The following is a 14,562-nucleotide window of genomic DNA, read 5'->3' on the forward strand; positions in this document are numbered from 1 at the left end:
CGACCCTCCCGAACCTAGTTTCGACCCCGTTTAAGATAAAATAGATCATTTTAAGGTCGTATTTCACAAATTCAAGTTGGAAATTAATTATGTTTGTGAAATACTAACGAAGGTGTCGAATGATCCAATAGGAACCAACCACCAACGAAAGCGTAGAACAGTTATGAGGAGCTAGGAGCTGACGTTTATATTTTAGGGAGTACTTCGGTTAAGGCCTACCAAGTAAGTGGCTCACCCGTCGTAGGTTACACGTTATTTGTCGTTTGTTGGCACGTGCCAGTGGATTTGCACATGTCATTAAATCGTGTGATAGGTTGTTGTGCTTAAGAACGTAATCATGTGAACGTGAATGTATGCTATGTATGCTGTTTAGTCTGATGTGTTATGTAATGCATGTGACGTTATGTTGTTCTTGAATGATTATGACATGATTGTATGAAATATTTGAATGTAAACAGCATGAATTGTATGATATGAAATACGGTAAACTGCCTGGAAACATAACCCCGATAGAAATATGTATGATACGTAAATTGAAAATGAGAATGACATATAAGCATGGAACGTGACAGGGGGGTTATGTTCATTAATGTTAAATGTAGAAGTAATGGGGACCTCATGCATTATGTGTGTTCATACATCTGGGGGATACCCCTATCCCATCACGAGGGTATGGACGCGTACGTCCAATGGCAGGACAACGACCGTTATAGGCATAGCGCTGCCGTGACGGTTACTAGTTCTAACGGGTTCCGACATAAGGGGCTCCTAGAGTATGCCCACCGGATGAGGAAAGTGGCCCAGCGGTGTGCGAACTAGCTGGTGAGCCCATACTCGCACGTATGGGCGGTGTGTAGAGTATATGGTACACGTCCAAAGTTTACCCGTTAGGACAGCACTGTAGGGAAAATGAAACGAAAGATAGGTCCCATCTTATCATTGCATGCGTTTGTTGCATAACCCCGATAGGGGGCCACTTACTGAGTATTCTAGAAATACTCAAGCCTCGTGCTACTTTACTTTTTCAGATAAGGGCAAGGCACCCATGTGACATTGACGGCGGCATCGTACACCCTAGGACCGTGGCACAAGCATATGGTAGTTGTTTTCCCATTTCGTAGTCTAGGTTGAATTTGGTTTGCATCATTAGTATAGGTTAGCATAGGTTGAATTGTATTTGCATAATAAACCTTACGTAGAGTAAGACATTCTTTCAGTTTTGTTCCCTTTCCTTTATTTCAATATTGTTCTTTTTCCTTTCCTTACCTAGTATTCGTTTTCTCTTTCACTAGGTACTAAAAGGCTAGTGTAAGTCACATTTATGATCAGGGTTCATTTAATGTAAATTCTGCATTTCAAGACATAGTAATGACCTTAGATTAAATAGGTAAAATTTAGGGTCATTACAATTTTAATGTTTAATTTCGTATAAAAGCATAGGTTATTGAGAATGTTTGCTTAATCCACTACAGCTAAATAATGTGAAAGTTATCTATTTATAATCAAATAAATTTCAAGGATATGAAAATAGTAATAAAATGGAAATATTATAGTATTAAATATTCTTTGACCATTTTTAACGAGTGAATCTAACACCCATTAATAGTTTATATTGAAAAAATGAAAAGTATACGTTTAAAAGTTTATTTAAAATGATTACTTTTTAAATAATAATAAACAAGTAAAAGTTTTTCGCAGAACTTCAGCTCTGATTCTTAAAAAAAAATAAATGAGAAATTTCGTGAAGATAAGAAATGAAATAGGTGGTGGGGATGAAAAGCTTCCACACCTTTATAAAGAATGTTTCATTCCCCTCTCGAACCGATGTAGGATCTCACGTTGATAACTTAGATCGTAATTCGATTGTTTAAAACATTACATATACAATAAATGACTAGAACATACGTGTTATCAGGTCATCTTTAAACTTGTATGTCGTATATTGAAACCGTATTACAACATTCATTTGAATTGATGAACGGGTTTGCATATTTTATTTAAACAAGAAACCTCTTCTAGAGGCCAAAATTGTGAGATTAACACAAAGATAATGTGTAACCGTGCACGTTGGACTTAGCACACTTACAATTCATATTTTGCATCATATCGATTGATCCACCAATCTCGTTCTTGCTTCGAAATTCAAAATATCGATTAATCCACCAGTCTCATTCTTACTTCGAAATTGTTCAACATTGAAATAGGGCTCGTATATCCCCCTAGCAGTTTCCATTCACATATAGTCTACAATCATATCGATTATTTTGTCGCGGTGCGTAACATTCTATGAACTCTCCCGAATCATAACTGATGTAGCTATTCACAGATTCATAGATGGAGAAAGTATTTTCATTATTCATCATGTAAAGGCTATCGTAATGCATGAATAAATGACGCTTTCTACCTTAGAAATTGGAATTGTCACGATGAAAAAAGAGATATCAGTGGGTACCGATAGGAGTTCATTGAATTGGTATGTGTGGCTAGAGCAGTTTTACCGGTTTGCCTGTCCCCAATAATTATTTTTCGCCGACCACATCCGATAGGAATCATCGAATCAATAGCAATAAATCCTGTTTGAGGAGCATATACAGAACGTCTCGAAATAATACCAAGAGCGGGAGATTCAATTAACCGAGAATCAGGGTTTAGCCCGAACATTTGTAACGCCCTTAATGTTCTTCTCTAAATTAGAGACGTCACTACATGCATGCGGATCTTTCCTTTCTGTAGCGCTCGGTGATGCAGAAAAATCGAAAAATTAATCCATCATAGTTTCGGTGTTACGACTATGGAGAATCTTCAATAATTTGGTTGGTTGAAACTTAAAAACAAGTCTCAAAAAACGGAAAGTAATGAGAAAGGAACAAAAGAGGAGATGGAAGAAGAAGACCCCATGAGTCATTGTTCTTGGAAGAGACTACCAAATTCCACTTTTCAAATACGGCGTCGCTTTATATTGTCAACTCTTACAATACCAATGGAACAAAACTTTGTTCTTATTTCCTTTTAGTTTCTCTTTCCCATGATTATTTCATATAAAGTATCAGACATTAGACAAAGTTGTAGTGTTTTCTTGTCTTGTTCTTGCAATTTGAAAATCTTTTTCTACCAACATTCACATTTTATAGCATTTATATAATTTGAATAGCTCGATGAGTTAAGACATAAATGTATTATACTGATTATTACCACAATTAGTTTAACTGCATTTGATTCATTGACCGTGAGAACAGAGGATCTGTAATAGCGCAATAGCAGATACTGTTCTTTTTGGGTTTTCCGTCAAGATTTTCAAAACCCGATTGCTAGGAAGAGATTTTAACACTCTTATAAAAATGTTTCGTTCTCCTCCCCAACCGATGTGGGATGTCACAGGATCAAGCCATATATTTAAAATAATAATAATAATAAGAATAATAATAATAAAATTATTATCGGTGAATTCTTTACCTAAATGATATAAATTTTAAATTATGCTCCAGTAAATTCTGGATTTACCTTTATAATCAATACCAAGAGTAAAAAAACTTATTTTTAAACTCAAGATTCAAATTACTATACAAGATAACTTGATCAATATTACTTGAATGACTCTAACATGCCAATTTCAACACAAAAAATGCAAGGGAACAAGTTCGTGGCGTAAGAAGCATAATATGCAACTTTAATTTTAATTTCCAAAATTTTCACGTAACATAACAACCATGACTATTTCTAATATTTCAAAATACCTCGGTAAAAACATCATTTCTCGAGCTCTCAGGGGATATTAAGATGAGACGGTTAGTGGTATCGAAACTTTGTCCAATATGCCCTACCGTACCACCCGACTAGTAAGTGAAAAACCCTTACAAAAATAGTTAGGGATGCAGCTAAAAAAAAACACGTCATAGAACAAGAAAAAGTTTCTACATGACGACATCGACAAACAATCCCAACTAGAATAGAAACGAGTAGCTTTTCAATCTATTTGCTTCAGGTTTTTACCGTACGAACAAGAAAGTGTTCCCTAATGGAGACGAAACCGACCTACATACGATCGGAAGGGTATAACTGGAATTCTTATTTAAGAATTCCAAAATCAATTCCTTAAAAAATATTTTCATTAATTTTTTTTTCTTATTAAAAAACAATTTGTAAAAACAACTTTCCAACATTTTTACCTCGATCAATTTTTTAATTAATACTTATCCAAATATTTTACGACAAGACACAATTTACGATACAATAATATAATATTAATGATCTGTCATGTGTGTCCGTTTGAACTTATTATTCAAACCTAATGGAATAAAATATCACATTATTTTTCAAAATAATAATAATAATAATAAATAATAATTTATCATCATATTTAATTTAATATTTGGGTCTTATTAATTTTATATTAATATAATTTGGTTACATCAAAGCTACAGTTTTGACTTCATTATTGCTATTACTATATTTGTCTATCATTTTTCATATTTATTTCGTTTTTTTTTATTTATTGAATTTTCAAATAAAATTTTAATTTCTAATTTTTTTTTAATTTATTCTCAATTAACTTCTAAATACTTGTCGTTATTAGCAAAAACAAATATAATCGAGATAAGTGTTATGATGTGACCGAGGATGAAAGTGCATCATTCAAGACACCTAGAAAAGACGATTTTTAAACTAAGGTATAAGTAAGAGAAGAAACAAAGATGTCAAGAAAATATCATGACATGACCTTAGACAACTTTAGAATCCGGACAAAGTTGGATGTGTAGTACTTCTCTACACACGACCTACGCGTTTGAGCATGAGCCCACCAAGCGGGCTCGCACACCCCGTGGGTATTGACTCGTCGGGCTAGCGCTCGCAAACGTACTATACTGAATAATATGGAGGGAAAAGGCTCGCATAACATCATGACAAACATAAATGTCGTAATTCATAATGTATGTGTCCGTACTCATCATAATGGAAAAGTATCCAAATTTAACTTAGGTGGGTTCAAGACATTGAGTTAATACATAATACATGATCCAACTCATCTAATGGTATTAATTAAATCCACTTATGTATCCAGCAACAACTTAAATTGACGAACAAGTGGCCATACTTACCTCAAATGTCTCTAAAAATGTCAAAAGAAGCTCTAAAATGGTCCAAATTGGTAGGGAAGGTCTCGAGAACTCAAGCCGAGTCATTTAAGCTGAAGGGCAGCTGCCAAATTTGTGTCAGTCGAGCCACCAAGTTGAAATCGATACTAGTCAGCTAGATAGCACTGGAATTGAGCCACACACAAAGGGAATGACGTGGGGTGAGTCAGGAGTGCTCGAATTGTAGTAAGATCAGTTGGCGATGTGGATTAGCTGAAGGCTCATGGGTTGGATGCAGGTCATTGGTCGCGAGTCGTATGGGCTACGGAGTTGTGTTGACGTTAGGTCATGGGTATCATGGGCCAAAATCGAGATTGGGTGAAGGGTGTGTACGCGCATCTAATGAATTAAAGTTGAACTTAATGCCGTATACGAATAAATTCTTACCATTTACATAATGTTCAACTCGATTCCATATCGTATACAAGTAAATTCTTACCAGTTACATAATATTCAACCTGATCCGCTCCACCAATCACTTATAAAAAAAAGTCTTTTGACATTTTGCACGACAGTCAATCAAAGATAATATACAAATCTTGACTCGAACATGTCTTCAATTGTCAAAATATCTTACCTATCGAAGTTCTTAAATTTCACAACTTACCATTTTCTCTTGATCAAGGTAACATTAAAATGACTAAACAAAGTTATAAATTCAACCATGGTAAAATTCGCATGGTAAATATTTTTTTACGCGACTAATTAACATAATAAATAATTATTATATTAAAGCACTAATAATTTTACATTGTTTGACTAATTATATCCATATTTAAATATTATTATTTTAATTCAGTCTTTTTCCAATATATTTTTAAATAATTATTTTTTTGTTTATTTTCTTCTTTTTATAATAATATTTTCCCTCTAAAGTCACAAAAAGGATACGATATTTGAAAAACAACGGGATGACTAAGTGAAGAAAATGTTTTTTTTTTTAATCTATTTTTACATATATTAAAATTAATATATATATATATATATATTATTTAATTATGTTCTTGGTCTTTGGTCAGAGAGAATATTTCCCCTAATATGAACAAAAACAGCTTATAATTATTATGGGTTTTAGATATTAAGACATGATTAGAGGAAGGTAATTTACGTAAATATTTATTTTATTAATTTAATTAAAGGTTTGACTTAGACTGTGATGGACGGTCCAGATTTTACCACCTAACTTTTAATTATTTGAGATTCGTGATAAGAATTAGTCAAAGAAAACCGAAATATTGTTATTTTAAATTTTACTTGATCAAGTCAACGTTTCTCTCCAAGAAATTGAAATAAATTATTTTATTTTTATATATCCGTTAAATTTTTTTTTTTTAAAAAAATAATTGCTTATTATTATTTTTATTATTTTATAATTTATTTAGCCGACTTTGAAGGAGTCAACATCTAGATTAAACTAATACAACACAGAGATTTGAGTCATTGACCTCCCAACATAGAGATTGGTCCGAGCTAACGAACTAAGAGATTATTATCGGCTCTCGGAGTAGTCACTAGAGTAGATAACAATCCATTGACCTCGGTTTGTATATGCGTATTCGCGTAGTAAAACTCCATACATATATATAACCCTTCGGTTTGTGTATATATATATACATGCAAAGTGTAACTCTTTACTCGACCTTATAATTAATGAACCTAAATTGTTAGGATATATTTTGACTTTGCCGGTTAATTTTAAAATAAATTAATTTAAAAATACTTTTTTTTTTTACCAAAACTAACCATTTTGTTGCTGAATTTTATGAACTTTAACATTAATAATGAAAATTTATTTCGAAGCTACGCATCAGCGCTTATATGTGTATGAACTTGGTCTGCAAACTTGTAATAACATGGTTATCTGGTGTGGATTCTCTCTTTTCTGGTGGATGTCGAACCTACTGCCCCATTGAATAAGAAGGGAGAGGGCGTAGTGTTGAACCTACAGCAGAGGGACAACGATTGTACGATACTTGTTCTAATTTAGCAAATAAGTTAGCCGTGTGAAATTCGAACTTTGTGGACAATATTGACATATACTTGAGCCTCAGGTCACGTTTGAGAGAAATGTTTTAGAAAACGTGAACGAAGAAATACATTGAAAACAATTTTAAAGGAGACAATGTTATAAGCTAAAAGCAAATAAACAACAACAACGACTTTGATAGCATATAACTCGGGTAGGAAAAATTGACAACCAATCACATCTCCCAATAGTACATTTTGGGGCATTTTAGACCTGACGAGTGTAGACATGATTTTGGTGACTGATCATACACCCCTGACACAACAAGAATAGGAAAAGTCTATCCAACATAAAAGCAAGTAAAAAGGGTTTGGAACGAGCATGCAGCCATGAACAACACGTCCTGGACAATCATGATTGGGACATCCAACATGCAGCCACAGACAACACGTCTTGGATAAGTATGATCGTGAAAGCAAGTAAAAATGATTTGGAACGAGCATGCAGCCATGAACAACACGTCCTGGACAACATGTCTATCTAACATGAAAGCAAGTAAAAAGGGTTTGGAACGAGCATGCATCCATGAACAACACGTCCTGGACAATCATGACCGGAACATCCGACATGCAGCCACAGACATCATGTCTTGGACAAGTATGACAATGACACGCAACAGCTACACAATCCAAGTCGAAATTCTCTACGAAAAAGGGCAGACAAGGCCCAAAGACAACTATTCTATCTAATAGGTTATCAAACACGACGAGGACAGAGCTCAACAACCATACCACTACGATCCACAAATCATGTTCCCTTCAAATAACCTAAAAGTTACCAAAGTTCAAGAGAGAAAAAAAAAAAACAAAACAAAACATTACATTAACCTTTTTTAAACAAAATCAAAGTCTAAATGAAATGAAAAAAAAAAAAAAAATTACAAAGAAATACAATAAAACAAAACAAAATTTTAAAACACTATAGAGAATTACTTAAAGTCAAAGTCTTCCTTTTTCTCTCTCTTATCTTTCTCTCTCTAAAAACCATATATATATCTTCATTCCCATCATATCATATGATTATCGTCCATACTCAACACAACAATATCCTCATCAACAACAACTTCATACTTCATACCATCTTCCCAAATTTTCCCGGAAAATTCTCCACCATTTTCCTTCAAACTTTCTCGAGAAAATTCAAACATCGGAAGTAGCTCGATAGTCCATCCATGGCGGCCGCAGGTGGTGGCAAGTCGCTCGAGCAAACGCCGACGTGGGCCGTGGCCGTCGTCTGCTTCATCTTACTCTTCATCTCCATCATCATCGAATATATAATCCACCTTATCGGACAGGTAAGCTTAAACGCTAAATCTTTTAGAAATTTCGCTTAAAATCTAATGATTTTTTTTTTTTTTTTTGAAGTGGCTGAAGAAGAGACACAAACGAGCTTTATTTGAAGCTCTTGAGAAGATCAAATCAGGTTTAATAAAAAAAAAAAAATTAATAAAAATTAACGCTTTTTAATGAAAATTAATTAAATTTAATGAAAATTAATGTTTTTTTATTTTTTTGTAGAGCTTATGTTATTGGGATTCATATCGCTGCTTTTAACGGTCGGGCAAGGTCCGATCTCTGACATATGTATTCCTGAACACGTGGCTGCCACGTGGCATCCTTGTACGAAGGAGAAAGAAGCGAAGATGAATGAAGATATGGAGAAATCCGTGGAACATTTGGCTAATAATGGCCGGAGACTTCTCCATCTGAACGGAACTGGTGGAAGTTTCCGGCGGGTTTTGGCCGCGCCTGGTGGAGCCGACAAGTGTGCTGCTAAGGTACGACCAAAACCTAACACATAACCGGTTTTTGAAAAATAAAACCCGGTTTTTTTAAAAACCCCATTATTTAAAATTTTAAATTTTGGTTTAGAGATTTTAAAAATATTTGTAAAATACAATAAATTTTTAATTAAATATTTGATGTATAAATTTGGAGGTTTATATAATTGAATTTTATTTATTATTATTTTTTTAAAAAAGACATAAATTAATTATCGGTCCGACACCATTAAATGTTTGTAAGATAAGATAGAGAGGTGAAGACTTTTTAAAAAAAGAAAACACACTTGTCGAGCATGTAGTAGTATCACGAATTCGATAGTAATTTAATGCAGTATAAAAATAAAAAATCTCAACTCGTATTCATATCACTAGCACGAGATTAATTTTAGGTTAAAAACGTTGATTTACGATGACGATGACGATAACAACATCGTTCGGTTTTACAGGGTTTAGTGTCGTTTATTTCAGCGGAAGGAATTCATCAACTTCATATCTTCATATTCGTGTTGGCTGTTTGCCATGTTTTGTATTGTGTTCTAACTTATGCTTTGGCTAGAGCAAAGGTAAGATTTTTAATGTTTTTAAATTTTTATATAGTGTGAAATTACCTTATTACCCCTCTCTCTTTCTCTCTCTTACTATTATAATTAACACGTCTAGATGAGGAGTTGGAAAACATGGGAAAAAGAAACCAAAACGGCGGAATATCAGTTCTCACACGGTACCGTTTTCAATTCAGTATATAATAGATCTCTGATATATTCAAAACTGGGTTTGTAGATTTTAACAAATTGTCGAAAGTTTAGGGACTTATTTGATATTGTTAGTAAAGTTTAGAGATTTATTAAACATAACAAAATTATGGCAGATCCCGAGAGATTTAGGTTTGCAAGAGACACCTCGTTCGGGAGAAGACATTTAAACTTCTGGACGAAGAATTCTGCCCTAATGTGGATAGTAAGATTCTTTTCGTGTTTCTAATTTTATATTAATTGCACGAAAGTGATCCTCTTTTTTATATATATTTATTATTTGGTCCTCGACAGATTTATTTATTTAATCCACATTTAATATGTAATTATAAATTAATTTTCATTTTAGTCCTTAAATTATTATATTAAAAAAATAATTCAATTATTGGAAAATCATGTGGATGCAATTTTATGGAAATGAAAACGGTCAGAATAAGCCACTTTGGGATAATGACTTTAGCCGCCCAAATATTCCATTATTGGTGACATTACCAGTTTGACCTTTTTAAAATTAAATAAATGCAATATATATATATATATATATATATATATATATATATATATATATATAGATTAATTTATAAAGTATTTTTTTAATTTTCGTGACAGCTATTAAATAAAATTTATTTGACGAGAAATAAAAAAAAAATTAATTATACCCCCATGATTTTGGAGGTCGTATTAATTAAAACTTTAAATTAATAATTTTATTATATTGAAATTTCGCTTTAAAACATGGAGGGAAAATAGCTCTAAATTACTGACAAAATATTTAAATTGATTTATTTTATGAAAATTTATTATTTAAATTTTCACAGTTGGAACGTTTACAATGGTATGGTAATGTTAATTTTGAGCATAAATTCTCGTGATTTTGTTGCTGATTTTCTTAAAAAGTTTTGTACTAATGGAAATTTGTTTGTTTGGCTTGAACAGGTTTGTTTCTTCCGGCAGTTTGTAAGATCGGTTCCAAAAGTTGATTACTTGACGTTACGACATGGATTTATAATGGTTAGTTGCTTTTATTGAAGTTCGATTTTTATATGAGTCAAAGTGTGTGTTACCCGTCGTTGAAAATTGGACTCTTTTTATCTTAATTACAGGCACATTTAGCTCCTCAAAGTCATACACAATTCGATTTCCAAAAGTACATTAATCGTTCTCTTGAAGAAGACTTCAAAGTAGTCGTGGGAATCAGGTTAGTTTTATTAATTAATTCATTACAAATTCTCTGTGGAGAATCTCTATCTCGATTCGTGTAAAAATAAATAGAGAATTTCATGGGAATAGAGATTGAAATAGGAGGTGGGGATAGAGATGGAACCGAAGAAAACTTTTCCGTCTAGTTTCCGTTTAACTTGCTCGGTGAACATCTTAATTAGGTATTTTGCGAGAATAGAGATTGAAATAGGAGGTCGAGATAGAGACGGAAACGGATAAAACTTTTTCGTTTAGTTTATGTCTAGCCCACTCGGTGAACATCTTAATTAGATATTTTGCGAGAATAGAGATCGAAATAAGAGGTGGGGACAGAGACGGAAATGGAGAAGACCTTTTCGTTTAGTTTCCATGTAACCCATTTAGTGAACATCTTAATTAGGTATTTCGCAAGAATGGAAATTGAAATAGGAGGTCGGGACAAAGACAGAAACGAAGAAGGCTTTTCTGTTTAGTTTCCGTCTAACCCGCTCGGTGAGCATCTTTAATTAGGTATTTCACTAGAATGGAGATTGAAATAGGAGATCGGGACAAAGACAGAAACGCGGAGAAGACTTTTCCATTTAGTTTCCGTCTAACTCCAGTTGATGAACATCTTTAATTAGGTATTTTGCGAGGATAGAGATTAAAATAGGAGCCGGGGACAGAGACAAAAACGAAGAAAACTTTTCCGTCTAGTTTCCATCTAACTCGCTCGGTGAACATCTTAATTAGGTATTTCACGAGAATAGAGATTGAAATAGGAGACCAAGACAGAGACGTTAACGGAGAAAGCTTTTCCGTTTAGTTTCCGTCTAACCCGCTCAATGAACATCTCTAATTACGTCTTTATTGATCATATATCGGAGTGAATAACTCTTTTGTTGGGTTAATTTTGCAGCCCACCAATCTGGTTCTTCGCTGTGCTATTCCTCCTCTCAAACACCCACGGTAAGATTCAACAACAAAACATCAATATCATCAAATTAATAGAACCAAAATATTTGACAAAATTTTCATTGGGGCATTTCGTCGAACAGGTTGGAGGGCATATCTATGGCTGCCATTCATCCCATTAATCGTAAGAACTTAGCCAAGAATCTGTGTTTTCGATGTGGGAAAATGACGAAGAAGATGATTTTGACTAAAAAGTTACCGATTATTTGCAGATTCTGCTGCTGATCGGGACGAAGTTGCAGGTGATCATAACGAAGATGGCGCTGAGAATACAAGAGCGAGGCGAAGTGGTGAAGGGCGTGCCGGTGGTGGAGCCTGGCGATGACCTGTTCTGGTTCAATCGCCCTCGCCTCATTCTTTATCTTATTAACTTCGTTCTCTTCCAAAACGCCTTCCAAGTTGGCTTCTTTGCTTGGACTTGGGTACGTCCTTCTTTTAATTTAATCGGTTCAAATCCACCGTTAGCAGATATTGTTTATTTTGGCCCGTTACGTATTATCGTCAGCCTCATGAATTTAAAACGCGTATTCTATGGAGAGGTAGGCACCAAGCAGTGTGCCAAAAAGAACACTGGCCCCCAAGGACGGTGGATTGTGAGATCCCACATTCACACCTCTCCCCAATAGATGCGTTTTAAAACCTTGCGTCTTCTATGGAGAGGTAGGCACCAAACAGTGTGCCAAAAAGGACACTGGGCCCCAAGGACGGTGGATTATGAGATCCCACATTCACACCTCTTCCTAATAAACGCGTTGTAAAGCCTTGCATCTTCTATGGAGAAGTAGGCACCAAATAGTGTGCCCAAAAAGGACACTGGGCTCCAAGGACGGTGGATTGTGAGATCCCACATTCACACCTCTCCCTAATAGACGCGTTTTAAAGCCTTGCGTCTTCTATGGAGAGGTAGGCACCAAACAGTGTGCCAAAGAGGACACTGGACTCCAAGGACGGTGGATTGTGAGAACCCACGTTCACACCTCTCCCTAATAGACGTGTTTTAAAGCCTTGAGTGGAAGCACTGGAGTAAAAGTCCAAAAAAGACAATGTCGGCTAGCGGTGGACGTAGGCCATTGCAAGAACATCGATTATCATTCCAAAAGGTTGATGTTATCTTAATTGACGTTTCTTTTTCTTTCAGTATGAGTTCGGGCTGAATTCTTGTTTCCACGAGCATGTAGAGGATGTGGTGATCAGAATCTCGATGGGGTAAGTTTGCTATACTAATACTAAAAAAGTTATTTGATCAGTCGGTCAGTTCTTAATTTTGTATCTAATAAATTTTTTAATTTTAAATTATTCATCGTCATATTAAACATAATTTATTAATTTTTTTAAAATTATTATAAAAAATCATACATTGTTTTATTTATTTATTTATTATTGTTATTTTATAAGAAGATATTAACATATTTGATATTATATAATTATGAATGTCAGGGTGATTGTACAAATCCTTTGCAGTTATGTAACTCTACCTCTTTATGCATTGGTAACTCAGGTAAAAATTGAATTTTTACTGGAAATATTAACATATTTTCTTTGGTAAAATTTAAAAGCATTGATTTAAATTTGTGTATCTATATAGATGGGTTCAACAATGAAGCCAACTATATTCAATGAGAGAGTGGCAGCTGCCCTTAGAAATTGGTACCACACGGCTCGAAAGCACATCAAACACAACCGTGGTTCGATCACCCCAATGTCGAGTCGACCCACCACTCCGACTCACCACATGTCACCCGTTCACCTTCTTCGACATTACAAGAGTGAGGTCGATAGCTTCCATAACTCGCCGAGAAGGTCACCGTTTGAACCAGATCGTTGGGACAATGATTCACCGTCCCCTTCTCGTCATGCTGATGGTTCGTCCTCGTCACAACCCCACGTTGAGATGGGAAGCTATGATAAAGATCCAATTGAATCAGGTTTGACTGAAGTTAACCCTGTTCGACCGTCTCGAACGCGCACTCAACATGAGATTGATATTGGTCATAAAGACTTTTCGTTTGATAGAATTGAATGAAACGGTTTCGTTTAGAAGTTCGTGGATGTTAAAAGGAGTAGATTAATCTAGACCGTTCATCTCGAACTTTTTTAACATGTACCATATTCTGCTTATGATTTTTTCAATCTTATTTTTCTTTACAAATTTAGAAGGAATGAGTCTAGTATATGCATATGTAATAAGGATGATATCGAGAGTATTTTCAATATTAGTTATAGTTTCATTCTTTTAAATCGATACGAAAATATTTTTCAATTTAAACATAAATAGTTTTAAAATTATTAATATGATTTCTATAGTTTCAGTTTTAGCGTAAATTTTGTTATATTGTTACCTGACAGAGATACGACAATCTCTCGAGGTTGCACAGTCTGAAAAATTCTCTCTTTCGTGACTAATTCAGATAACATCATAGATAATGTCACTATTTCCAAACCAGCTATCCCCGATCAACTAATGTGGTTATGATGTGATTCAATAATGTCACTATTTCCAAACCAGCTGTCCCCGATCAACTAATGTGGTTATGATGTGATAAGAATCACGATGTTCCAAATGGACATGTCGCATTAGCCACTCAAACACATTAACATTTGTTAGAAAAAATTATTTTTAATTTCATAAATTATGTAAAAGTCAAATGGTCAATCTAACTTATTCTTTTGCAGAGATTAAAGGGGGATCGAGAATAAATCCCGTCCACAAATGTC

General features: G+C 34.3%; 1 protein-coding gene across 1 annotated transcript; it reads left to right on the plus strand.

The window, feature by feature from the left end:
• The first annotated feature begins 8,188 nt into the window (after positions 1-8,188).
• On the plus strand, positions 8,189-14,085 carry LOC111783324 (MLO-like protein 6). Its single transcript, XM_087120740.1, has 14 exons — positions 8,189-8,452; positions 8,523-8,580; positions 8,676-8,935; positions 9,388-9,504; positions 9,602-9,662; positions 9,810-9,898; positions 10,630-10,704; positions 10,797-10,891; positions 11,792-11,841; positions 11,931-11,971; positions 12,060-12,269; positions 12,986-13,053; positions 13,285-13,345; positions 13,433-14,085. The coding sequence occupies exons 1-14, from the start codon at positions 8,330-8,332 to the stop codon at positions 13,868-13,870; spliced, it is 1,746 nt and encodes a 581-aa protein (XP_086976866.1). The 5' UTR covers positions 8,189-8,329; the 3' UTR covers positions 13,871-14,085.
• The last annotated feature ends 477 nt before the right edge of the window (positions 14,086-14,562 follow it).

This window comes from Cucurbita pepo, chromosome 20 (genome assembly GCF_057944985.1).
Source record: "Cucurbita pepo subsp. pepo isolate OVF chromosome 20, ASM5794498v1, whole genome shotgun sequence".
Classification (NCBI taxonomy): Eukaryota; Viridiplantae; Streptophyta; class Magnoliopsida; order Cucurbitales; family Cucurbitaceae; genus Cucurbita; species Cucurbita pepo.